A 26,428-nucleotide genomic window follows, 5' to 3' on the forward strand; every position below is an offset into this window, starting at 1 on the left:
CTCCAAGGCGACTTACAGAGACTGTGTGACCCCTCTCCATTGTATTTATCCGCTTCTTGAATCTGCTAAGTGACAGTATTGTTGTCCTGTAAGTAAGACTGGTGCAGTTTGTCTCATTTGCTGTTCTTCCGCTCCTCCTCTGCCAGAACGAAAGCGGCTGGGGATCGGCCAGTCCCAGGAGATGAACACGCTCTTCCGTTTCTGGTCCTTCTTCCTGCGGGATCACTTCAACAGGAAGATGTACGAGGAGTTCAGACAGCTGGTGGTGGAGGATGGGAAAGAGGGATACAGGTAAACCTGGAGAGTGGAGGAAACGTCTTGTGCTGATTGCAAGCTGACAGCTTGGAGTCTACTATATACAATACAGCAAACCCAATGGCATGTCAAACAGCAGGGTTACATGATATACAATACAGCAAACCCAATGACATGTCAAACAGCAGGGTTACATGATATACAATACAGCAAACCCAATGACATGTCAAACAGCAGGGTTACATGATATACAATACAGCAAACCCAATGACATGTCAAACAGCAGGGTTACGTGATATACAATACAACAAACCCAATGACATGTCAAACAGCAGGGTTACATGATATACAATACAACAAACCCAATGACATGTCAAACAGCAGGGTTACATGATATACAATACAGCAAAACCAATGACATGTCAAACAGCAGGGTTACATGATATACAATACAGCAAAACCAATGACATGTCAAACAGCAGGGTTACATGATATACAATACAGCAAACCCAATGACATGTCAAACAGCAGGGTTACATGATATACAATACAGCAAACCCAATGACATGTCAAACAGCAGGGTTACATGATATACAATACAGCAAACCCAATGACATGTCAAACAGCAGGGTTACGTGATATACAATACAACAAACCCAATGACATGTCAAACAGCAGGGTTACATGATATACAATACAACAAAACCAATGACATGTCAAACAGCAGGGTTACATGATATACAATACAACAAACCCAATGACATGTCAAACTGCAGGGTTACATGATATACAATACAGCAAACCCAATGACATGTCAAACAGCAGGGTTACATGATATACAATACAGCAAACCCAATGACATGTCAAACAGCAGGGTTACATGATATACAATACAACAAACCCAATGACATGTCAAACAGCAGGGTTACATGATATACAATACAGCAAAACCAATGACATGTCAAACAGCAGGGTTACGTGATATACAATACAACAAACCCAATGACATGTCAAACAGCAGGGTTACATGATATACAATACAGCAAACCCAATGACATGTCAAACAGCAGGGTTACATGATATACAATACAGCAAACCCAATGACATGTCAAACAGCAGGGTTACATGATATACAATACAACAAAACCAATGACATGTCAAACAGCAGGGTTACATGATATACAATACAGCAAACCCAATGACATGTCAAACAGCAGGGTTACATGATATACAATACAACAAACCCAATGACATGTCAAACAGCAGGGTTACATGATATACAATACAGCAAACCCAATGACATGTCAAACAGCAGGGTTACGTGATATACAATACAGCAAACCCAATGACATGTCAAACAGCAGGGTTACATGATATACAATACAACAAACCCAATGACATGTCAAACAGCAGGGTTACATGATCTACAATACAGCAAACCCAATGACATGTCAAACAGCAGGGTTACATGATATACAATACAGCAAAACCAATGACATGTCAAACAGCAGGGTTACGTGCGGAGCGTGCCTCAGTGCAGCTTGTGATTGGAAGTTAAACGCTGGTTTTGTGTTTTGCTCGTTTGTTTTCAGGTATGGCTTGGAGTGTCTCTTCAGGTATTACAGCTACGGACTGGAAAGGAAATTCAGGCCTGACATATTTAAAGATTTTCAGGAGGAAACCGTCAAGGATTATGAATCTGGTGAGGTTTATTCGTTTTTCTTAGTTTGTTCAGAACGGTGTGCTCAATGCCCTTTATTTTAAATATTTAATATTTATGATATGTCATTTGATTATAATTTATTTATTCATAAGGCGGTGATCTTTACACTTTTTCTTTTTTTTTTTCCTCTTCACAGGACAGCTGTATGGACTTGAAAAGTTTTGGGCATTCCTGAAATACTCGAAAACCAAGACCCTGGAAATCGACCCCAAGCTGCAGGAATACTTGAGCAAATTCAAGCGCCTCGAGGATTTCCGGGTGGATGTGCGTAGGAACTGAGCGAGTTTGCTCATCCATTCTTCAGGAGTATGAGATAGCTTTGAATCCCGGTCCATGCAAACGTGTTTCACAAACTAACTGGTTTAGCTTTGATTGTTCCAGGACCACCTTTCTAACGAGGGAACACAAATACCTAGTGGCTGCTAGACAATAGGGAGATGCAAGCTGGTGATCCTGTGTTTGAGCGCAGAGGACCTACAGGGTTTTGCTGCAAGAGGAAATATTTTGTAATAATAATCACATCTTTTTTTTTTTTAATTGGATTTGCAGCCTCCGATGAACGAGGATGGAGGTCGTAGGAGACACTCGTCCAGCGGAGAGGGAAGGAGACGCTTCCCATCGGGCCAGCTGGGGTACAGCCAGGCCCAGGTTTCGCAAGGCCCATCCAGAGATGATGCCAAAAACCTGAACCAGAAACCTGCTGCTGCTGCTGCTTCCCTCGCACCCGCCTCGGAGCCTCAATCCCAGGAGAAGTGACCCGCCAGGGAGGGGGGGGGTGTGGGAGGGGGCTGGCCTTCAATCTCATTTCTTTATAACCCGGGGGGGGTGATCCAGGATTTCACGCAAGCATGAAAAAGACGTTTCCCGTTCTCGATCAGGCGACTCTATTGCTCTTCCGAATGTTCTTTTACATTCACCAACGTTTCGTCTCTGAGAGATTGAAAAGACTTGAAGTGGAGCACTGGAAGAGAAAGTGCTGCTTGCTTGCGTTTCGATTGCCTTCTTGCTTGCAAACCCAGCCGGGTCCTCCTCAGCCAGGACAGTCCGTATGTAGAGGTTTTATTTTGGAGCCTGTTGCAGATTAGCTGACGTGGGCACTTCTTCCTTCCGGACCCTCTTTCCCCACTTCTTTGACTTCCTTTATTACCTGGACCGCCAGCATTTTGGTTTGAGGAGCCTGATTTAGGAGACGGCTGTTTGAAAAGGAAAGCTTTGTTTTGATTTGATTTTGGGGCTGGCAAAGACTTTATTAATGACATTGAAATCCCTGCCGATCAGCAGGATCTTTTGAAAGTTGCCTTATTTGAACATTCTTTTTTTTTTTTTTGTGCTTCATGTTTCCCCTGCAGCCCGTAGTGTTGATTTTGATGTGTGTAACATTTCATTGCAGTTTTCAGTCCCGATTCAGTGAGACGAGTGAAACCGGCACCGGACTGCACCTTCCTGTGCTGGCTCTCGTCCTCCAGGTTTCACCCGCTCTGTTCCACAACGATGAGCTCTTGAGCCGAGTGTTGCAGGGAGCAGGGAGGACTCTGACGAGACTGCAATCACACTCTGAATACTTGAAGAGCGCCTCGCAGGACACCTGCAAAGCTGGTGGTGCTTTTGAATTGTATATTTATCTAACGTGCTTCAAACAATATCATGAGAAAAACAAAAGGCATGAAAAGAAATGCTGCTGCTTCTGCAATGGAAGTGTAGGGTTACCAGGACCTGAGTGCGCAATGCGTCTTCATCAGACAGGCACATCTTTTGAAATCCATGTCATCACAATTGTCATTCTCTTGGTATTGGCTATCTGACAATGCTGCCAGTAGACAGTCATGCTGCCCTTGGTCTGAACCCTTTTCCTACTGTGATCAGTGCATGACACCCATGGCCCTGGGAAGCTGCAGTTTATTCTTTGTGTTCCTGGTACAACACAACCCTGAGGTTTACGACATCACTTTGTTATCTCATTGTAATTCCAGTTTATGGACAACTCGAGTCAAGTGCCGTTTGGATTTGTGACGATTTGGTTTTTTCTTTGAAACAAAGTAACTATTGGACAATCCACTCATCGTAATCAACAGCTGAACAAAAATGTGTTTGGTATCGAAGATCTGCTTTTAAAATGGGTTTGATATAGAAGATCTGCTTTTAAAATGGGTTCGATATCGAAGATCTGATTTTAAAATGGGTTTGATATAGAAGATCTGCTTTTAAAATGGGTTTGATATAGAAGATCTGCTTTTAAAATGGGTTTGATATCGAAGATCTGCTTTTAAAATGGGTTCGATATCGAAGATCTGCTTTTAAAATGGGTTCGATATCGAAGATCTGATTTTAAAATGGGTTTGATATAGAAGATCTGCTTTTAAAATGGGTTTGATATCGAAGATCTGATTTTAAAATGGGTTCGATATCGAAGATCTGCTTTTAAAATGGGTTCGATATCGAAGATCTGCTTTTAAAATGGATTCGATATTGAAGATCTGCTTTTAAAATGGGTTCGATATCGAAGATCTGCTTTTAAAATGGGTTTGATATTGAAGATCTGCTTTTAAAATGGGTTTGATATCGAAGATCTGCTTTTAAAATGGGTTCGATATCGAAGATCTGCTTTTAAAATGGGTTTGATATTGAAGATCTGCTTTTAGCCCCCTCCTCCCTATTATTTCTTGTTTTATGTTTATAGGAAAAACATATTTTCATTACTTGTGTATGTAGATTATCTTTTAAGCTTTGTTTTCATCTTCTTAAGGTTTTGATTTCACTGCTGTTTTCTATTTCTGCTTCTCCATTACATAGAGGAGGGTTATTATTTAAAGAGTGTGGATTTGAACTATTAGCTACCCCTGACCCCCCCCCCCCCCTTTTTTTTTTTTTAAACTTGGGAACATTTAACAATCTAGCAGCTAAAAGGGAAGCGGTGATGTTGGTGTTTTTCTATGAATAGAATGAGCCCTGTAGACCTGCAGCAAGCACGGGCTTCACACACAGGACTGGTAATGCAGGCAGGGATGACTGAAGGGAGAAGGGGAGGAGAATTGAAGTTGCCCGGGTTTAATCTGAGTCTTTCCTCTCATACCCGTGTTTGTGCTTCCGTTTCCTTCTTTCAGTTTATGTGCTTCACTGTGTTAAGAGTGCTGCCCAGTAGCAGAGTGATAGCCGTGTGTACAAACCCTGTGGAGGTGTGAGTGCAGAGTGATTTCAGAAACAGCGTTGACCGCAGAGGGATGAACCCAGACAGAGCATGGGCTTGTTCAACTCTGGACAGCAAGCATGCCACAGCGGAATGAGCTTGTACTTCATTATTATTATTATTGTTACGATCGTGGGCTGTTTTAGGAAGGGTTCAGTTAAAGGGAGGATGGCGAGACCCGTAGCTGATGAGTCGCTTGGAGCAGATGCTTTACTCAACACCGCCCACACAAACGAGCTTTCTGATAATCATCTATAACACCCCCCCCCCCTTGGCGCACTAGAGGAATCTGAGACTGCGTTCCGTGGTGCTTTGGGACCTCCGATACACACAAGCAGTGCATGTGTTCACCAGCAAGCTCCTGCTTCATGGACTCCACCGTGTGGCAGCTGACTTGCTTTCTTAACGGAAGCTTGGTTCCTCGCCAGTGGATGATGATGATGATGATGATGATGATGATGATGATTATTACTATTGGCTGACACCGCTGATTCCTAGTTATTTTGTGTCGCAGAAGCTCTTTCAACCCTGATATCAGAAAACCAGGCTGTGATTCATAACTGATACCCAGGAAACAAAAAAGGACTCAATTCCATTAAGCCATAAAATAAAAAGCTGTATATGATCCATATAATGTTAATAGTTCATTACCATAACAATATTCTAGACTTGTTGGAGTAAAGTGAAAAAAAAAACAATAAAAAAACAAAAACAAAAAAAATGTAAAATACTTGAATGAGATCTTGTATTATAACGTTTAATATTCCTAATCTCTGCTTTGTAGGCTGATGTGATTCGCTGTTACAGTAGTGTTCTTTGTAATTTGTAGTAATTCTGCTTTTCCTTTAAATAAAACATAAAATGTACAAAAAAACCTTAAACACCATCCTGCTGCCTGGTGTGGTTATTTTCAGTTTGATATTGTGCTTCTGGTCGATCGCAAGCCTGTCCCATTTCAGAGTGCACTGCGCTCTGCCTGCGCTTGTCATGTCAGGACATGTATGTGTGAGGGGCTCCTGTCCTCAACCACGCTGCAGTTGGGAGTTTCGAAGGCAGCTGAAAGCAAGCTGTAGCTGAGCTCCTGTGTAACTCGACCCCTGCTGATGTTCCAGCCGTTTAAGATCTCTCGTGCTGGAGATCACGTGCACAGCGCGGACGATGCAAAGGGATTGACCCGACCGCACTGCGGAGGGGGATCGCTGCTCGTTCACATTTCAGATCTCTCGTGCTGGAGATCGCGTGCACAGCGCGGACGATGCAAAGGGATTGACCCGACCGCACTGCGGAGGGGGATCGCTGCTCGTTCACATTTCAGATCTCTCGTGCTGGAGATCACGTGCACAGCACAGACGATGCAAAGGGATTGACCCGACCGCACTGCGGAGGGGGATCGCTGCTCGTTCACATTTCAGATCTCTCGTGCTGGAGATCGCGTGCACAGCACAGACGATGCAAAGGGATTGACCCGACCGCACTGTGGAGGGGGATCGCTGCTCGTTCTCATTTCAGATCTCTCGTGCTGGAGATCACGTGCACAGCGCGGACGATGCAAAGGGATTGACCCGACCGCACTGCGGAGGGAGATCGCTGCTCGTTCACATTTCAGATCTCTCGTGCTGGAGATCACGTGCACAGCACAGACGATGCAAAGGGATTGACCCGACCGCACTGCGGAGGGGGATCGCTGCTCGTTCACATTTCAGATCTCTCGTGCTGGAGATCACGTGCACAGCACGGACGATGCAAAGGGATTGACCCGACCGCACTGCGGAGGGGGGTCGCTGCTCGTTCACATTTCAGATCTCTCGTGCTGGAGATCACGTGCACAGCACGGACGATGCAAAGGGATTGACCCGACCGCACTGTGGAGGGGGATCGCTGCTCGTTCACATTTCAGATCTCTCGTGCTGGAGATCACGTGCACAGCACAGACGATGCAAAGGGATTGACCCGACCGCACTGCGGAGGGGGGTCGCTGCTCGTTCACAGGCTTACACTCAGTGTTTTATTGTTTTGTATTATTTGGGGTGCTTTTGGTTAACACGTGACAATGAATCTCCTTGACATGCTTCACATACACTTACTGTGTAAACAGCCTTCAACACTGGACAGGAGCCGCCTGTCTCCCCTCGGACAATGTACCCGGAGCTACACACAGTGGGGGATTCTGGCCAGTCACTAGTGTGCTAGATGCATTAGTAACTTATTTATTTTTTATTTGGGTTCATTAAAATGAATCTAAAGTTGTGTGAAGAGTATAGAAAGGTTATTCCCAGATCAAATAAATACCACCGCAGTTTAAAATAAGTGCTTTCTGGTTTATTTAGCTTATAAGTGATTTCTAAAGTGCTTTACATCTCAATTGTTGAAATGTAAGAGAATGGCATTGTAGGGATTTATACAAACACTGCCCCATGAAAGCATACATAACAGATCAATCGAGAAATTACATTTAAAAAGTAACTATTATTATTATTATTATTATTATTATTATTAATATAAAAAGTCATGAAATGTGACAGACAAAGGCCCAGAAGGATACCAGCAGTTTGTTCACATCATATTGCTGTTTAAACTGTAGCTTACTGATTTATAAAATGTATGAAATTTAAAAGATGGTCCACGTGGTCGTATGTCCCCCAGCGTGAGTGCGTTGTCCTCCAGGCTCACAGTTCACTCTCCCTGCTTGGGGGTGTCTGGGATGCTCTCCGAGAGAGGTGTGAGGTTGAGCAGCAGGGTGTGGCGCTCGTACGCTTTGGTCTTCTTGAAGACAGTATCTGTGCCATGCAGTCTGTCCAGAACCCCCAGCACTCCATAGCACTGGTTAAACCTGCAGAGACAGCGAGGAGGAGCGCTGGCTTTAAAAACATGAGTGCGAGCCTCACTGAGAGTCCTCAATGCAGTGTTACTTATACAGACAGCCTCACTGAGAGTCCTCAATGCAGTGTTACTCATACAGACAGCCTCACTGAATTGAGAGTCCTCATTGATGCTCAGTGTTACTCATACGAGAGGCGAGAGGGTTTTAGATCAGTGTGATTTGGTTTGTGACTTGAAGCAGCCACAGATTTTATTTGAAGTGCATTACACACCCAGGCCACATGAGGGCACTGTGACGTGCCACACTGTTATTACATTGCACAGTCCAGAGCTCTGTACCAGAGAGTACAGGACACCCGTCTCCACCCTCTCAGAGGGGAGGAGAGCATGACGTGACGGGAGTCTCTGGTACTCACTTGAGGTGATGGAAATCGTGGAATTCGGGAGAGGGCAGGAAGGGCAGGTGGTACCCACAGTGTGATATGCTGGTGATCACCAGAGCCACGCAAAACCACAGCGTGGTGGTGGCAACGTGGGAGCCCATTAACATGGGACCGAGCATGGGAGGCAGCATATTGGATAACTGCAAAGAAACAAACCAACAATCAATCAATCACAGGCACTGAACACCACTGTTACAAAGCTGAAGAGTCCTCCGTCCCGTCACTCAATACCTCCCAGTACAATCAATCACAGGCACTGAACACCACTGTTTCAAAGCTGAAGAGTCCTCCGTCCCGTCACTCAATACCTCCCAGTACAATCAATCACAGGCACTGAACACCACTGTTTCAAAGCTGAAGAGTCCTCTGTCCCGTCACTCAGGATGTGTAGAGTGAGGACACTGTGCCATTAAAACACGCTGACTCCTCCACCTACCACGTGCTCTACAGGATGGGCATAGAGAGCCACCACTCCGATTGGGGCCGTCCACTCGTGGTGCACCTTATGGAAATGCTTGTACAGAGCCGGGTGATGGAACAACCTGAAGACAAAACACAAAACAGAAAAACAGGTGTGGTGTGGTGTGGTGTGGTGTGGTGTGGTGTGGTGCAGTGTGACGCGGCGTGTCGTGGAGTGGTGTGGTGTGGTATAGTGAGGTGTGACGCGGCGTGTCGTGGAGTGGTGTGGTACAGTGAGGTGTGGTGTGGTGCAGTATGACACAGCGTGTGGTGTGGTTTGGTGAGGTGTGACGCGGCGTGTCGTGGAGTGGTGTGGTGTGGTTTGGTGAGGTGTGACGCGGCGTGTCGTGGAGTGGTGTGGTGTGGTACAGAGAGGTGTGGTGCAGTGTGACACGATGTGTCGTGGAGTGGTGTGGTGTGGTGAGGTGTGGTTTGGTGAGGTGTGACGCGGCGTGTCGTGGAGGTGTGGTTTGGTGAGGTGTGACGCGGCATGTCGTGGAGTGGTGTGGTTTGGTGAGGTGTGACGCGGTGTGGTGTGTGGTTTGGTGAGGTGTGACGCGGCGTGTCGTGGTGTGGTTTGGTGAGGTGTGGTTTGGTGAGGTGTGGTATAGTGAGGTGTGTGGTTTGGTGAGGTGTGACGCGGCGTCGTGGTGTGGTTTGGTGAGGTGTGACGCGGCGTGTCGAGGTGTGGTGTGACACGGCGTGTCGTGGAGTGGTGTGGTTTGGTGAGGTGTGGTATAGTAAGATGTGTGGTTTGGTGAGGTGTGACGCGGCGTGTCGTGGTGTGGTTTGGTAAGGTATGACGCGGCGTGTCGTGGAGTGGTTTGGTGAGGTGTGACGCGGCGTGTCGTGGTTGGTGTGGTATAGTGAGGTGTGGTTTGGTGAGGTGTGACGCGGTGTGGTGTGGTACAGTGAGGTGTGGTGCAGTGTGACACGGCGTGTCGTGGAGTGGTGTGGTGTGTGGTTTGGTGAGGTGTGACGTGGTGTGGTTTGGTGAGGTGTGACGCGGCGTGTCGTGGAGTGGTGAGGTGTGGTGTGGTTTGGTGAGGTGTGACGCGGCGTGGTTTAGTGTGGTGAGGCGTGGCTGGTTTTCAGGTGTGTGACTAGCCTGTGTGTGTGTTTCTTGCTCAGGAGCTCCCTGTACCTGTGTGAGTAGTAGAACATAATCTCTTCCATCAGCCCGAAGATGGCGATCTCCAGCAGCGCCCAGTGGAAGGTAGGCAGCTCCGGTCCACATGGGTTTCCTCTCCATTGCATGATGGGATACATGAGCATCACCATGGGAACAGAGAGGCAGAACTGATTAAACAGAACTGTCCTCACAGCCTGCCACAGCTTCGCTGGCTCAACCTGCACAGGGAGAGGAGAGGAGAGGGGCATGTCAACCAGGGGACTGACTGCACTGAACAAACCCCTCGGAGCTAGAGAGACAGAACTGATAGAAAAGAACCGTCCTCACAGCCTGCCACAGCTTCGCTGGCTCAACCTGCACAGGGAGAGGAGAGGAGAGGGGCATGTCAACCAGGGGACTGACTGCACTTAACAAACCCCTCGGAGCTAGAGAGACAGAACTGATAGAAAAGAACCGTCCTCACAGCCTGCCACAGCTTCGCTGGCTCAACCTGCACAGGGAGAGGAGAGGAGAGGGGCACGTCAACCAGGGGACTGACTGCACTGAACAAACCCCTCGGAGCTAGAGAGACAGAACTGATAGAACAGAACCATCCTCACAGCCTGCCACAGCTTCGCTGGCTCAACCTGCACAGGGAGAGGAGAGGGGCACATCAACCAGGGGACTGGCTGCACTGAACAAACCCCCCCCCCCCCCCCCCCCTTGTGTGTGTTTGAAATAGAGGGTGTGAATACGACAGCCACCCTCCTTGTGTGTGTTTCTAGGGCTGCAAATAGTTTGCATTCTAAGAATGCATGTTCAAACTACAAGAGCACAAAAGCAATTGACAAAGGGCTCCTTGTCAAAATGTCTAGTTTTATTGCTGAAGTCACTTTGTAGTACTAGTGCAATCTTATCAGTGAGTGTGAGAACAGTGTGGGCCACTGCCATGACCCAGCAGTATTACAATATCTGGAGTAAACTGGAGAGCTGTGAAATAATAATGCCTATCCACTGGATCCCAAGAAACCCTCTTCCAGTGCGTGTTGCTGATGCAGCAGAACGTTCTGACATGTTTTCATGTACTGTGCCTCGTACACCTCTTATCTGTGTACAAGAGATAACACATGGGAATTCCGTCACAAGAGATAATAGCAGGTTGTGTTGGAAGCAGGGTGCAGGTGCAGGGTGCAGGGTGCAGGTGCAGGGTGCAGGGTGCAGATCGTTTGTCTCCGTTCAGGGAGATGTTCAAGAGGGGCTGGAGAGCACCGATATTAGACCTATAATGCACCAGCATTGATCTATAATGCACCAGCATTGATCTATACTGCACCAGCATTGATCTATAATGCACCAGCATTGACCTATACTGCACCAGCATTGACCTATACTGCACCAGCATTGATCTATAATGCACCCGGCCTCTTTATTCTTCAGCATGCTGCGGGCTCCAAGCAGGGCAGTGCTGCTCTGTGCTAGCATAGCGACCCCTTACCAATCTGCAGGTCTGTACATACCGGATTGTTCCTGTCCCTCTGAATCCTGTAGCGGGTGATGAAGGCAGGGACTCCAGTCGCGTCGGCCAGCATGAGCATTGCGTTAAAGGACCAGAATGCGATGGTAGGAGCCAGCATGGTCCCTGCACAGAGACAGAGTGATAGACTGGGAGAGCTGCTGGATGCTGTATCTCTGACAGCTTCTCACTACATGTTAAAGGACTTCAGTTAGTGCAGCACCCAGGAACTCTTAATGAAGGGACACTAATCCGTTAACATTTAGCTGGGGGAAAAAAACCACTTGAGGAATATTAAAGAATACAACAAACGGAGCAAATGCAGCTGAAAGTGAAGTGAAGTGAGTTCAGTTGAAGTGAAGTGAGTTCAGTTGAAGTGAATTGAAGTGAAGTGAGTTCAGTTGAAGTAAAGTGAAGTGAAGTGAGTTCAGTTGAAGTGAAGTGAAGTGAGTTTATTTGAAGTGAAGTGAGTTCAGTTGAAGTGAAGTGAGTTCATTTGAAGTGAAGTGAAGTGAGTTCAGTTGAAGTGAAGTGAAGTGAGTTCAGTTGAAGTGAAGTGAGTTCATTTGAAGTGAAGTGAGTTCATTTGAAGTGAGTTCAGTTGAAGTGAAGTGAAGTGAGTTCAGTTGAAGTGAAGTGAGTTCAGTTGAAGTGAAGTGAAGTGAAGTGAGTTCAGTTGAAGTGAAGTGAGTTCAGTTGAAGTGAAGTGAGTTGCTCCCTCAGTTTCTATTGAACTTGTCAGGAAGAAGCCCTGGAACAGACCCTTTGACAACATTCCCAGTCAAAGGCTGCATTAACCCTTGCCGTGTGCACAGCAACCTCAAATACACTCTGAACTCTTCAAAAGCATTACAGCTCTACAACCTGAGCTTCAACCTAATTTACACAAACCCTAAAACAGCAATGCAGAGCCCAGAAGAGCTGCTTCATGTGATTATCTGTGCAGACCTGCGCTCTGTCTGACTCCCCTGTTTAATAGTGGCTGTATTTAGCAGCAGAAGCAGCTGACTGCAGAGCAGGAATATTGAGGAGAGCGTCTCGCTGTCTCACCCAGGAAGAACAGTGCCACCTCATGGCCTCTGAACAGGCTGTGCAGCTTCCCCCACTGCGTCTGCCAGAAATCCCCCGACGCTCCCCAGAACCGCTGCAGGTGCCTGGAAGGTAAGAAATGAAAGTAACGCAGCCTCAATACTGACCCATTGTGAACGACTCAATCACTCAGTCATGACATATTCAGGAACTAGGACCTGAACGTTTTAGCATTCTCAAAGAAAACTAGACTTCAGACTTCTTCTACAGAGCGCACTGGACTCTAGTGCTGTGACACAGTCCTCTCACACTCCCAAGCTGAGGTGCTCAAACAAATACCTCCCTGGTGTGGCAGACAATACACTTAAAGAAAACAAGTTTCCTAGCCTTATATAAAACGTTTTATAACTGCATTTACCAAGTGACGGAGTTCCTGAACGCAACCAAGATGAAAAGCCCAGAGCCCAGAACAAAGGCAGCCTTCTTCAATGAGTCCCACACCTGTCCTGTCTGGAGACACAGAGACAAAGAGTGAGGGAGAGGGAGAGGGAGAGGGGCAGGGAGAGAGAGAGAGGGAGAGAGAGAGAAGGAGAGGGGCAGGGAGGTGAGACAGCTTTACATACAATACCACTAAGCACTGTATAAAAGCTGTAGGTTTTCTCGTAGAGTCAGTAACCCTGTGATCAGCATGCAGAGGCACACACTGCGTGTGCTGTTGTGTTATTATATATATTTTAGATGAAGGGCATGTGTATTCGAGTTGCTGAAGTGACTGAAGTATACGTTTCTAGTGAGTTGTTGATATGAAATGTAACTTTAACATAACAATATCGAATGGCCTGTATAAGAAAGCAGTTTGGTTTGTTAACAATGCTAGCTCTGTCTCCAGTCCTTCGTACCCCCCTGTGCTCCACACGTCCAGCCCGCACTAATCCCCTCAGAGCTGCCCTTTCCTCTCATCTCTCCCCATGCTAATCCCCTTGTTCCTTGCATCTGGAACGTCAAAGCACTTTACTTGAATTTCTAATAATAAACAGGTTAGAGTTCAGAATCCATTAAGGAGTCTCCTTCGCCTCCACTCTCCCATCAATACTCTAGTATGACACATCGTTTGTACAGACTATTCTTTTGCTGGAGATCCCATTCCTAGACGAAGGAGTGTTTGGATATCAGGAGGTATGGGAGCTGTGCTGCACACGTTACTGCAAACGCACACTCGTTAATATTGCAGTGTGACAGAAGCCAGGCCTGCAGACTGCAGGATCACAGGAACACAGTGCAATACAATGTGAGCCAGCATCCCATTCCTTCAATGTTCCAGTGCACCTGTCTCGCAGACTCTGCAGCCACAGCCCGTCTCTTCATGTCTGAGAAAACAAACACAAGACAGAAGAGTTAATACAATCTGCAGGCATGAAGCCTGATTCAGGGGTAAAGACTCATCCAGTCTGTATCACACAAGTGACAACTCACTGCTCAGAGCTGAAGCCTGATTCAGGGGTAAAGACTCATCCAGTCTGTATCACACAAGTGACAACTCACTGCTCAGAGCTGAAGCCTGATTCAGGGGTAAAGACTCATCCAGTCTGTATCACACAAGTGACAACTCACTGCTCAGAGCTGAAGCCTGATTCAGGGGTAAAGACTCATCCAGTCTGTATCACACAGGTCTGTAAAGAAAGGACGCCACACGCAGGCATTCATGGTGCATTAATATCTCATGCCCTGGAATGTATATTGAAAAGATCCTGACAGAAATCTTATTTGGTGTCTCATATTTCCCCTCAGTTAATCATTTCTGGAATAAAAGTTTTGATTAGCTGCCTGATCAACATTGCTACATTACTGCACTGCTGGATCCTGAATCAGCAATTCTGTGCAATGATTTGGGCAAAGGGCAGCCCCAGGAACGAGCACACAGGTCGCTGCAGTTAAAGCCAGCAATACAGGGAGCAGATTAGGCAGATATCTGACTGGCATTACCACCAGGATCTGAGGGGGTCGAACGCAGATTCAATGACTTCCATGACAGTACTGACAGCCCTTCTAAAAGTGTCCCGTAGTAAAAGCATAGCAAAGTGTAATAAAGCACAGCAAAGTGTAATAAAGCACAGCAAAGTGTAATCAAGCACAGCAATGTGTAATAAAGCATAGCAAAGTGTAATAAAGCACAGCAAAGTGTAATAAAGAACAGCAAAGTGTAATCAAGCAGTGAACGCATGGCAAAGCACAGGCTGGCATTTGTAAAGAACAGTCAGGTGGAGGTACAGCATATTTATAAATAAGGTAAACTGCTAAATCCAGTTTGACAATGAGAACAGTGTGAGGAAACCACTACCATGGGGAACATCAGAAGGTTCTGTCTCTCCAGTAAGTTGAATGGGTCGCATGTAAAGCCATGTACAGCATCGTTGTGAACGGCTTGGTTTTTTTAGAAGGGTATATTTAGAGACTACAATCTGTTCTGTCTCTCCAGTAAGTGGAATGGGTCGCATGTAAAACGACTTCTATCTGCGCTTCCTACAGTGAATATGCGCTGCGTGTTCTATGCAGAAAGATCACCTCAGTTTACGATTCCAACATAATGTATTTCTATCAATAACAATGTCATGTTTGTACCGGTAGCATTATATACTAGCACATGCTTTCAGCACTCGCGCAATAAACTCGAGTTTCTCAAGGAACTTTAAAAACAAGCAAACAAACAGAAACGTAAAAGCTCTGCTTAGCGACTCACAGGCACAGTGCAGATGAATACGTTTCTTCCTGCTGAAAAGTCGACTCTAGCTTACCCTTTCCCTTGTTGATTCAGCTGTAGATGTCTTGTTTATCCCGATTGCCCTGTGCGCTGTTCCCTTCACTGTAATGTTGACAGATCACAGTGTTTTTTGTGGCGGTGGAGTCACCTGTGTGGCCAGCGATTGGTTTAAACGGCAGTCAGGTGACATGCTGCACACGCACGAAGTGGAACATGGACTGGGCTCGGGGATTTATCGGTCTGTCTTTTATTATCGTGTCAGTAAATCAACTCGTTAAAGAAACACATAATGTAGGAACTGGCCCCTTTTAGCATCAGCGCGCACTTCATCTAGCGTATTCGACTAGCAGATTTACATAAAGGCAGACCGCTTTAAACGACGTGTACTTCACGCTTCGTGTTTCTCCCTCTCTACTGCCATTATATAACCAGGGCCAATCAGACAGCGTGTCTCAATAAAAACACATCTGCAGCACATTTTTCTTTATTATTATTTTTATTTATTTTTGCATTTATAGCAACACACGATGCGCACCAGCTGGCCGCGGCTCTTACGTCTCTAAAGACACTGGCTGCTTATCTATCCTGTGCTTCACATGTCTACTGCAGGCGACGAGAGCAGCAGAGCCGCCGAGCTCCGCTCAACCCCGCTGTGCACAGACAATGCCATGGGAGTGTCTCAGTCATTGCAAACAAACAATACAATAAAGATGAATCATGCCTCCCCCAGCAGTACTCATACATGCTATTGATATACAGTATATTGCTAAACACGTGTAAAGTAACTGGAGATAAAGTGATACTTTATGAGCTTAACGTGATGCAGTAATAAAGACAAGAATGTGCTTAAAATGGGTGTATTATTATTATTATTATTATTATTATTATTATTATTATAGTTGAAACACGTTTCTGTTGCCTTTCATCACATTTCTTCATAACTTTGGGATTTGATGGACCGTGGTCGCCCCCTGGTGGTGGATTTAGATATTGACCAGCCTCTTGCAAGGTCAGTACGGTGAAGGTGTTTTTAATGCACGGATGATGATAATATAGCATTTAGTCCAGTGGAAGCCAGTGTCTTTTTTGTTTTTGTCTACTCTGAGATGAGAAATGTTTTCTGGAGTGATCCTGTGCACTTTGTGAAAATGTCTTCTGATGTCAGCCATTCCTATATTGTTTGAAAAGCTATGCAATTTGAAATGCCATCGCTTAACGCATACCCTGCATGAAGTCTTGAGACTCCACAGGGGATGTTGCACTATCCTATTCATTGCACAGAGCTGCTCCTCTGGTGCTGGAGCGTTGTGATTCCGCTCGCTGTGGATTGTGGGAGTGTGGCTGGGAGACGCAGCTCTGCCGTCTCTGAGTCTGTAGTGTATGTGAAGCGGAGAGAGGAACAGCAGTAGACATATTGAAACAGTGCTTTATCCTGTAAGTACTGACACTGCAATTCTTTAAACGTGATTAACCCCCGCGTAGTGTGCGAGGTTTCGTTTTGTAAAAGCGGCACGCTCTGTACCCAGTCGTGTGTGTCCTATACACTTAATCATGTCTGTGTTGTTTATAAACAAACGCAGGCCTGGTGATATTATTGGCATGTTATATGCTGGCAGGCTGCCCGTTTTGTATCCAGGTTTGCAACCCTTGTGTTTGATTTATTTGTGTGTTGATTTCGCATTACCTACCGCAGTCGCACAATAACTGGCATTCCTTATTGTATTGTCAAATCAGGACGGTGACGTGCGCGGTTCCTGTGCTTCACTGTATCCACGGAGCGATGTTACGTGTCTTGCCAAACCCGGAAAGCGCAGCTGTTTTTGCACTGCATTGATTGGAGATGAATCATGCGAACAACACTCGCGTTGCATAGAGTTTTATAAACAGAGCTTACAGAGAGGATTGGGTAAATCTATACTGCACTTTACGAGTAAATATCACATCACTGGAGATGGCAAAGGGTAAGAAACGATCACGATAGTAATGTACTGTATTTGCGTGTCGCGTAGTTTACCGGTATGTTACTGCATGACCAGTAATTATAGAATGTCTCTCGGGTTGTTGCTGTTCGATTCTGGACAGAAATACTAAACGAGAAGCTGTATAAATACATACAGTGCATCTGTCGTGAAAGCCGACAGAGCCGCGGCGCTGCTGTACCTGCGTGTGTGACGTCACTGCACGGTGGCAGGTTGCATTGTAGAACGTGTTGCTGGAAGAGAAGGCTGTGCAGAAATATCTTTTTCAGAAGCCGGTACTTGAGCGTGCTGTCAATAATGCAGCTTATCAAGTGTTTTTTATTAGTAGTATTCAATGCTCAAGTTGACAAAGTCCTCACAGTCGGGATTGAGAGACTGATGAGCCCTATCAGAATTGAAAGCACTGACTCCCTTTCCCTCCTGCTGCTGCAGCACCACACTGAATACTGGCACCTCACAATGTCCAGCCGAGGAGGAAAGAAAAAGAGCACCAAGACATCTCGCTCCACGAAGGCCGGCGTGATCTTCCCTGTGGGGCGCATGCTGCGCTACATCAAGAAGGGGCACCCCAAGTACAGGATCGGGGTGGGGGCGCCTGTGTACATGGCAGCCGTGCTGGAGTACCTGACAGGTAGGAGGGGCTGCAGGGACACAGGGACCCAGGGGCTGCAGGGACACAGGGACCCAGGGGCTGCAGGGACACAGGGACCCAGGGGCTGCAGGGACCCAGGGACCCAGGGGCTGCAGGGACCCAGGGGCTGCAGGGACACAGGGACCCAGGGGCTGCAGGGACCCAGGGACCCAGGGGCTGCAGGGACCCAGGGGCTACAGGGACTGCAGGGACCCAGGGGCTGCAGGGACACAGGGGCTGCAGGGACCCAGGGGCTGCAGGGACACAGGGACCCAGGGGCTGCAGGGACCCAGGGACCCAGGGGCTGCAGGGACCCAGGGGCTACAGGGACTGCAGGGACCCAGGGGCTGCAGGGACACAGGGGCTGCAGGGACCCAGGGGCTGCAGGGACACAGGGACCCAGGGGCTGCAGAGACCCAGGGGCTGCAGGGACACAGGGGCTGCAGGGACACAGGGGTTACTTGTTATAGTTAGTAATCCTAAGCAGAAACAGCAATGGAAAATACCCCCAATAGGGCAGCAGACGGGTAGGATATGTTTGTAAAAGTGGAGCTGGTGCTGTGAGGATCCCTTTAGCGCCTCCTGCAGGACGGTGGTGTTCCACACATCTCCTCTCCAGCGCAAGGCCCGTGGGGCTCAGGGTTGTGTGGTTGCCATGGAAACCAGCCAGGTAAGTGTTAGCTCACAGTCTGGTGCTCTTGGGTGTTTGCTCTCAAAGGAGTCGATGCCCAGCTGCAGCCAGACCCTCGAAGCCCCTCTCAGGTCAGTGAGCTCCCTTACCCTCTCACTAATGCAGTGCCCCCCGAGACACACTCTAATCACACTGCCACACGCTTTGTTTCAGCTGAAATCTTAGAGCTGGCGGGAAACGCTGCTCGGGACAACAAGAAAGGCCGGGTCACTCCCAGACACATCCTGCTGGCGATCGCCAATGATGAAGAGCTCAACCAGGTACAGGGCTCTCACTGCTGCTCCCAGGCGGCTCCACAGTACAGTACAGTTACTGCTAAGGCTTCGTATTGCATTTGAGACTAGATTCGCAATGAAGTTACTAAACCTCAAATAAACAACTCAGATGTTTCATGTAGGCACCTGCATGTGGTCTTAAATGGATTGTTTTTTTGCTGTAGAATCGTATTGTATTTTTTCCTGTGATAATGGAGTCATTCTGGAGCTGTTTTAGAGTAAATCCAGTAGCCTTGAGATTCTGGTCTCTTAATGCTGCATGTTTTCTCATGAACCTGCTTTAAGAAAAGCTGATCTTCAGATTTCAGAACATCAGACTGCGTTCCCACAGCTTAGCTCTAGCGCTTGTTATTTTGCCCGAGTTGTGGTTTTGTTTCCGTCATGGTAGCCTTTTATTGAATGTGTTATGCCTGTATGTAATGTATTATGCATTGTTCCTCGCTCTCTTGTAAAGCGCTTTGTGATGGTGATCCACTGTGAAAGACTCGTTCTCATTCCCAGCTGCTGAAAGGAGTTACAATCGCCGCTGGAGGCGTGTTACCCAACATTCACCCTGAGCTGCTCGCCAAGAAGCGGGGTTCAAAGGGCAAGCTGGAGGCCATCATCACCCCCCCGCCCGCCAAGAAATCCAAGCTCCCCCCGGCCCAGAAAACAGGGCCCAAGAGAGCAGGGGGCAAGAAGGGAGCTGGGGGCAAGAAGGTGAGCACCATGTAACCCCCTGAGAAACATGTAGAGACAACAGCGCTGTTCCTCTTTCTCTCTGACCCCCCGCAGCTACTCAACGTGACAGAGTAACACATTCGCATCCATGCAGAGTAACAGAGATGCTGACTGGAAGGTGTGTGTGTGTTTGATTGAGGGTGTGTGTTTGATTGAGGGTGTGTTTGATTGAGGGTGTGTTTGATTGAGGGTGTGTTTGATTGAGGGTGTGTTTGATTGAGGGTGTGTTTGATTGAGGGTGTGTTTGATTGAGGGTGTGTTGTCGCAGTGTGTGTTGTCGCAGTGTGTGTTGTCGCAGTGTGTGTTGTCGCAGTGTGTATTCTCACAGTGTGTATTCTCAGTGTGTGTTGTCGCAGTGTGTGTTGTCGCAGTGTGTGTTGTCGCAGTGTGTGTTGTCGCAGTGTGTATTGTCGCAGTGTGTGTTGTCGCAGTGTGTATTGTCGCAGTGTGTATTGTCACAGTGTGTATTCTCACAGTGTGATTCAGTTGCTCTCTGTGTGTTTCCCTTTAGAAGAAGCAGGGAGAGGTCAGTAAAGCAGCCAGCGCTGACAGCACCACCGAGGGGCCCCCAGCGGACGGGTTCACTGTCCTCTCCACCAAGAGCCTCTTCCTGGGGCAAAAGGTACTGCTGAGTGCACCCTGTAGAGCGCACTGCCCTGTGCTTCATTTCCAAGAGCCCCTATACAAGTGTACTGTGTAAACAGCAGTAAAAGCATTGTGACGTGCAGCAAGTGAAAGTATAGTGGAAGCAGAGACACCAAATGGAAGTCATTAGGAACTATGATAAACTGAAGCACAGTGAAAAACATGCTTAGCCACGGAAAAGCACTTTAAATGCACATTCTGAGCATTTGGAAAGCAAGCTCAATGTGTCAATATCCCATGGGAAACTTTTATAAGGTGGCCAATGACACTCCTCTCTGCTTCTCTCCTCCTCTCTACTTCTCTCCCCTCCTCTCTGCTTCTCTCCTTTCTGCTCCCCTCCTCTCTCCTCTCCTCTCCGCTTCTCTCCTCTCCTCTCTGCTTCTCTCCTCTCCCCTCCCCTCTTCTCTTCTCTCTGCTTCTCTCCTTTCTGCTCCCCTCCTCTCCCCTCTCCTCTCCCCTCCCCTCTTCTCTCCTCCTCTCCTCTCCGCTTCTCTCCTCTCTGCTTCTCTCCTCTCCCCTCCCCTCCCCTCTTCTCTTCTCTCCTCTCCGTTCCTCTCTTCTCTGCTTCTCTCCTCTCTGCTTCTCTCCTTCTCTCCTCTCCCCTCTTCTCTTCTCTCCTCCTCTCCTCTCTGCTTCTCTCCTCTCCTCTCTGCTTCTCTCCTCTCCTCTCCTCTCCCCTCCCCTCTTCTCTGCTCTCCTCTCTGCTTCTCTCCTCTACTCCTCTCCTCTCATCCTCTTCTTTTTTTGGAAACACAAAGTAATTAACAAAGAAAGACCTAAGCCTTGCTCCCCAAGCTGTTGCTAAGCAACTGGGCTCTGATCAGAGGACAGAAGGGCAAATAAACAAAACCAGCCCTGTCTTTCCCAATCCTGGAATATGAGACAGAAATGCAAGCCCAGTGGACAGGAGTTCTCCCTAATGATGCTGCACATTGTGAAGTTGAATTGCTTCATCGGCTGTAATTATTGTACTCTGAATCACTGAACCAATTGATAACTGCTCTGCTGTACACGTTACTGAACATGAAGTGTACCAGAGAGCTGGGGCTGAGCTTTCATTATTAATTTAAGCAGGAACGCGATGTTAGCGGAGAACAGAAATGAGTGTCATTTGAAATGTATTGGATTTGTGTGCGGAGTCCTGAGAAGACACAGTCAAGATTAAGCTTTGGATAAGATCAGTAGGATGAAAAACCTTTAGGATTAGATCTGTACCAAATAGCAGGATCTGTGATCGCGTGTGCAACAGTATTTACTGACGGTGCTGTCAAAGCTGTCCCGCTACCTTCATCACAGTGTGTCTGTTTTGTCGTTTGGTGCTGTTCAAACCCCATCATAAGGACAGCAGTGCCACCACGAGCTTGTGGGAGGATGTGTGTGTGTGTGGATCGTAAGAAATGTGAAATAGTAGAGGAGTTGATATGTGAAAGCCATCCTCCCATTCATTCACCAGGATGACTCTGCATTGGCAATGGGGCTTGTTTTACTTGAGCTCCCCTCGCTTTCCTTCGTTGGGACTCTTGCCGGGCGCACACGCAGTCCCAGACTCCTCGAGCTGTCCTGCTTTCCTGCTGCATGTCTCTTCTTTCTTTCCAGCTGAACCTCATTCACAGTGAAATCACTAACTTGGCTGGGTTTGATGTGGAGGCTGTTATCAATCCTACCAATGCTGACATTGACCTTAAAGATGATCTAGGTAAAGGGAAGGTGTCTATTCTCACCCACACACTGGCTTGCAGAGCTGCAAGGAATACAACTGAAGTGATGCACAGAGCGCGCCTTTCCCAGAGCAAGCAGGCATTTATATACAGTATATATATAATTATCCATGCGTATTCACAAGAAAAGGATTGTATTTGTTCAAGGTCTGTATTGCATTTATTAACAGAAGCATGGAGGGTTTATATTAGCGCTATACAAGCAGCCCTGCTTGTGGTGAAGGCACACTGATGCACTGCATACAGGATGAGAATATGCAAGTTGCATGGGATATGTTTGATATTTAAAACCAGTCATTTCAGTTCTTTCCATGACAGCTCTGAAGTTCACTGTTAATTGTTTCATGTTCTGTAAAGATACAGGAAATCCTTGACAAGTACAAAAATAAACTAAATAAATGAATACCCTGTATAACTCCTGCAGAATCAAATGAAGCAGCGTGTTGCTGCATTACATGTGAATCCTACAGCAGTGTCTGTGACACAAGAGAAAGCAGTTATTTAGTTTGTCTTTCAAGGATTGTGCCGAATCTCTGCAGAGAGGGTGTGACATAATGAAGTTGTGATGAAGTTGTGCTTGCTGTGACTGCGCTGTATTCCATGCGTCTCTCCGGTCTCCTCGAGGATCTCATCTTCCATCACACTTCAGTTGATTGATTTTCAGCTTGCCGTCTCTCTCTCTCTCTCTCTCTCTCTCTCTCTCTCTCTCTCTCTCTCTCTCTCTATTTGTTTTTCCCACGAGCCTGGCCTGGCCTGAGAGGAATTCTTTCCTAAATGTTCCCATCCGTTCCCATCCTGTCCCCCAGTGGTTCTGACTCCATGTTATTTGCCTGCTGTTGTTGTAGTTGCAAGTTGTTCAGGCTGACATTGCCACCATCGACTGCGACGCTGTAATCCACCCGACCAATACTGATCTCTACACAGGAGGGGAAGTAGGTAATGAGCCTTTCTCACTGCAGCTCGCTGTGTCCTGTGTGCATCTCCCTCCTGCTTCCAGCTGTCCTTTTCATGCATTCACTGCTGAGCTCCGTTCCCTTCTGGCATGGTGCTGTTCAGACTTCACCAGCCCACTTCCACCCCTGTGTGTTTCAGCAGATCTGCATAGTAAAGCATCCTGAAATCAGAGGCTCCCTAGAGAGGAGAGCGCTGCAGGGAACGTTAGCAGATAGAGGAAGGCTTAGCCTCGTGCAGTTAGTTAAATTCATGGCATGCCTGGCCCCTTAGTAGCACACTGAAGCAGGTGAAAAGTAATCGAGACAATGAAGATAATGGTGTTGCACTGTAGCAGCACCTGTGGTGTTCAGGGCAAGGTCAATAAGATTAAGAGAGAACCCACGGTTACCATGAGAAAGCAAGTACACTTAGAGATGCAATCACATGACCTGCACTTGGGTTATATAGAGATGAATCACATGACCAGCGCTAGGGTTATATAGAGATGAATCACATGACCAGTGCTAGGGTTGTATAGAGATGAATCACATGACCAGCTGAATCACATAACCTGCACTAGGGTTATATAGAGATGAATCACATGACCAGCGCTAGGGTTATATAGAGATGAATCACATGACCAGCGCTAGGGTTATATAGAGATGAATCACATGACCAGCGCTAGGGTTATATAGAGATGAATCACATGACCAGCGCTAGAGTTATATAGAGATTAATCACATGACCAGCGCTAGGGTTATATAGAGATGAATCACATGACCAGCGCTAGGGTTATATAGAGATGAATCACATGACCAGCGCTAGGGTTATATAGAGATGAATCACATGACCAGTGCTAGGGTTATATAGAGATGAATCACATGACCAGCGCTAGGGTTATATAGAGATGAATCACATGACCAGTGCTAGGGTTATATAGAGATGAATCACATGACCAGCGCTAGGGTTATATAGAGATGAATCACATGACCAGCGCTAGGGTTGTATAGAGATGAATCACATGACCTCCGCTTGTCTTGTAATTCTCTCTCTCTCACTGTGACTGCTGGAAGATGAGACAGGACTGCATGACACGCTTTGCCCTTTACCTGACCTGGGTTTAAACAGAGCGATGCTGACAATCACACCACTCTGCCTGCTTTGTTCTCATGGCTTGGGTCTCTGTGCTCAGTGTGTAAATAGGTGGTCTCTGCATTGCAGAAACCCTTCCTTTCCTTCTCTCTGGGCTCTCGGCATCATACCTGCCGTGCATCACTGGAAATGTAGATTCAGAGAGCACTGTGCCAGCTCCCTGTAGATAACGCGAGGCATCACATAAACACAGCTGTGGAAGATCCCATTCAAGGGTAATGTTAAGTGCTCTCAATTACCTGAATTACCTGGATCCAATTACCACACGGAAACAGTCCACATTTCTGCACAAACTGATCATTCCCTCAGAGTTTCCCTGTCAGTTAAAACAGATTCATGAGGCTGGATGGGCTGGAAACTCGCCAGTCCTCAGTCTGGGTATTTGGATTCTGTATTGAAAAGTTAGATTTCAAAGTTCAGGTATCAAAGAAAGGTAACGGATAGGGAATACCAGTAAGTGTGTGATGGAGCCCAGAGAGACTCCACAACTTCTAAGAGAAGCTGGCTGACTTTTGTTTCCCTTACCTGCTGAATCCGGAAACGCTTTGCATGAAGTGTCTTTAACTGCTGCTTATTTACATTGTTGTTACTTAGTAAATACACACGTACTTACACATAATGCATATATAATGTGCTTAATGTGTACATCTTTTTTTTTGCACAGTACAACCCTAACCCGAACCCGAACCCTTTTCTGATACATTTGTGTACTTGCTTGTATCTTGCAAAGAGATTTCCACGTTTGCATTGTAACTGTGCAGAATAAGATTGTAGTGATGTGTAAGTGCACATGTATTTACTAAGTACCACTATGAAATGCACAGTAATCCGAGACACTTCATGAAAAGTGTGACTCTGAATCCTAACACAGAAGCTGCTAGCTTGTCCTGTCTCTTGTGGCACTAACGGTTCGGGGGTGTTGTTGATCAGGGAGCGCTCTGGAGAAGAAAGGGGGCAAGGAGTTTGAGGAGGCGGTCAGCGAGCTGCGCAAGAAGAATGGACCGCTGGACGTGGCAGGAGGTGAGTCTCCATTCCCTTCCTTTAAAAAAACAAAACATTTCAGTGTGCTTTTCTGCTGCTTACAATTAGGAATCGCAAATAGAAATAAACAGGCTGTTCTGCTGCTTACAATTAGGAATCACAAATAGAAATAAATCTGGAATCCAGGCTAGGGTTTGCTTCTCTGTGGTTCTCGTTGTTGTTTTGATGGCTGTGCTTGTTTTGCAGTGGCTCCGAGTCCAGGCTAGGGTTTGCTTCTCTGTGGTTCTTGTTGTTGTTTTCATGGCTGTGCTTGTTTTGCAGCGGCTCCGAGTCCAGGCTAGGGTTTGCTTCTCTGTGGTTCTTGTTGTTGTTTTCATGGCTGTGCTTGTTTTGCAGCGGCTCTGAGTCCAGGCTTCGGGCTCCCTGCTAAGTTCGTGATTCACTGCAACAGCCCGGGCTGGGGCTCTGACAAGTGCGAGGAGCTGCTGGAGAAGACAGTGAAGAACTGCCTGGCGCTGGCGGACGAGAAGAAGCTCAAGTCAATCGCGTTCCCTTCTATTGGCAGCGGCAGGTGAGGATCTCCCTCCCCGTGTGTGAAATCAAGCACTGCAGTCTCGCAAAATCCAAATCATCTTAGCACACTTTCTATCTGAATGGAACAATAACACGGTTACAGTTTGAAAAGGAATAAGAAATAACACAAGACTGCTTACAAGTTCCCAAGTTAAAAGTCTTAGCTGATTATTTCAGGTTTGGTGACTTTATTGGGTGCGTTTCTTCTTTGAGAATTTATCCGAGTGTCATTAACCTCAGAAGACTGCTGAAGAATGACCATTTAAAAGCATGTTTGTGTTAATTAGATAACACTTTTACCAGCTACTAACACAAAAGATTGCTTAAAAAAAACAATCACAGAATCTCTAACTTATCAAAAGTGGATTCCTACAGTATACAAAAGAGGTGTTTTTCATGTTGCTAATCAGAGAGTGTGTAACCCTAACGTTGTCCTCTGTGCCCAGTCTATTGAACACTGCATCAGAGTGTGTAACCCTAACGTTGTCCTCTGTGCCCAGTCTATTGAACACTGCATCAGAGTGTGTAACCCTAACGTTGTCCTCTGTGCCCAGTCTATTGAACACTGCATCAGAGAGTGGTTGAAACGTTCTTGTTTGTTTGGTAGGAATGGTTTCCCGAAGCAGACTGCAGCTCAGCTCATCCTGAAAGCCATCTCCAGCTACTTCGTCTCCACCATGTCCTCTTCCATCAAGACGGTTTTCTTCGTGCTGTTCGACAGCGAGAGTATAGGGATCTATGTGCAGGAGATGGCGAAGCTCGATGCCAGTTAAACTTGAACCGGCTTCAGCTTCACTGCGTCTGATTAAACGGGGGGGGAGGGGGGGCCCTTTTT

At 46.8% G+C, this 26,428-nt stretch overlaps 3 protein-coding genes and 1 long non-coding RNA gene across 11 annotated transcripts in view; 3 read left to right on the forward strand and 1 right to left on the reverse strand.

The window, feature by feature from the left end:
- Positions 1-7,647, forward strand: part of LOC117964603 (la-related protein 1-like) — a 27,753-nt gene extending 20,106 nt beyond the window's left edge. For both annotated transcript variants that reach the window (XM_034908614.2, XM_034908615.2), the window contains exons 16-19: positions 147-291; positions 1,848-1,957; positions 2,115-2,242; positions 2,528-7,647. In XM_034908614.2, coding sequence (XP_034764505.2) covers positions 147-291; positions 1,848-1,957; positions 2,115-2,242; positions 2,528-2,734 — 590 coding nt within the window. In that variant the 3' untranslated portion in view covers positions 2,735-7,647. The remainder of the gene's footprint in view (positions 1-146; positions 292-1,847; positions 1,958-2,114; positions 2,243-2,527) is intronic.
- LOC131699680 (fatty acid hydroxylase domain-containing protein 2-like) lies at positions 7,467-17,082 on the reverse strand. 4 transcript variants are annotated; one of them, XM_058997260.1, is made up of 9 exons: positions 16,984-17,082; positions 13,864-13,904; positions 12,956-13,047; positions 12,559-12,662; positions 11,513-11,634; positions 10,029-10,234; positions 8,862-8,967; positions 8,399-8,565; positions 7,467-7,992 (listed from the first exon to the last, which is right to left on the reverse strand). In XM_058997260.1, exons 2-9 carry the CDS (start codon positions 13,900-13,902, stop codon positions 7,836-7,838), a joined length of 993 nt encoding a protein of 330 aa, XP_058853243.1. In that variant the 5' UTR covers positions 13,903-13,904; positions 16,984-17,082; the 3' UTR covers positions 7,467-7,835. The 4 variants fall into 4 exon arrangements, with proteins under 4 accessions (XP_058853243.1, XP_058853241.1, XP_058853242.1 ...); XM_058997258.1 differs by lacking the exon at positions 16,984-17,082 and adding an exon at positions 15,330-15,462; XM_058997259.1 differs by lacking the exon at positions 16,984-17,082 and adding an exon at positions 15,275-15,401.
- On the forward strand, positions 11,865-12,562 carry LOC131699682 (uncharacterized). The gene is made up of 3 exons (XR_009308257.1): positions 11,865-11,944; positions 11,985-12,079; positions 12,110-12,562. It is a non-coding gene; the product is annotated as an uncharacterized LOC131699682 (long non-coding RNA).
- On the forward strand, positions 16,268-26,428 carry LOC117412865 (core histone macro-H2A.1). Of its 4 annotated transcripts, none has more exons than XM_058997255.1 (9): positions 16,414-16,729; positions 17,707-17,905; positions 18,750-18,856; positions 19,373-19,570; positions 20,103-20,213; positions 21,833-21,932; positions 24,970-25,059; positions 25,417-25,591; positions 26,201-26,428. In XM_058997255.1, the coding sequence occupies exons 2-9, from the start codon at positions 17,734-17,736 to the stop codon at positions 26,364-26,366; spliced, it is 1,119 nt and encodes a 372-aa protein (XP_058853238.1). In that variant the 5' UTR covers positions 16,414-16,729; positions 17,707-17,733; the 3' UTR covers positions 26,367-26,428. The 4 variants fall into 4 exon arrangements, 3 of the variants coding, with proteins under 3 accessions (XP_058853238.1, XP_058853240.1, XP_058853239.1); XM_058997257.1 differs by lacking the exon at positions 21,833-21,932 and adding an exon at positions 22,800-22,890 and having other exon boundaries at positions 16,418-16,729; XM_058997256.1 differs by lacking the exon at positions 16,414-16,729 and adding an exon at positions 17,090-17,256.

The sequence above is a fragment of the Acipenser ruthenus genome, chromosome 23 (genome assembly GCF_902713425.1).
Source record: "Acipenser ruthenus chromosome 23, fAciRut3.2 maternal haplotype, whole genome shotgun sequence".
In the NCBI taxonomy this organism is placed as follows: domain Eukaryota; kingdom Metazoa; phylum Chordata; class Actinopteri; order Acipenseriformes; family Acipenseridae; genus Acipenser; species Acipenser ruthenus.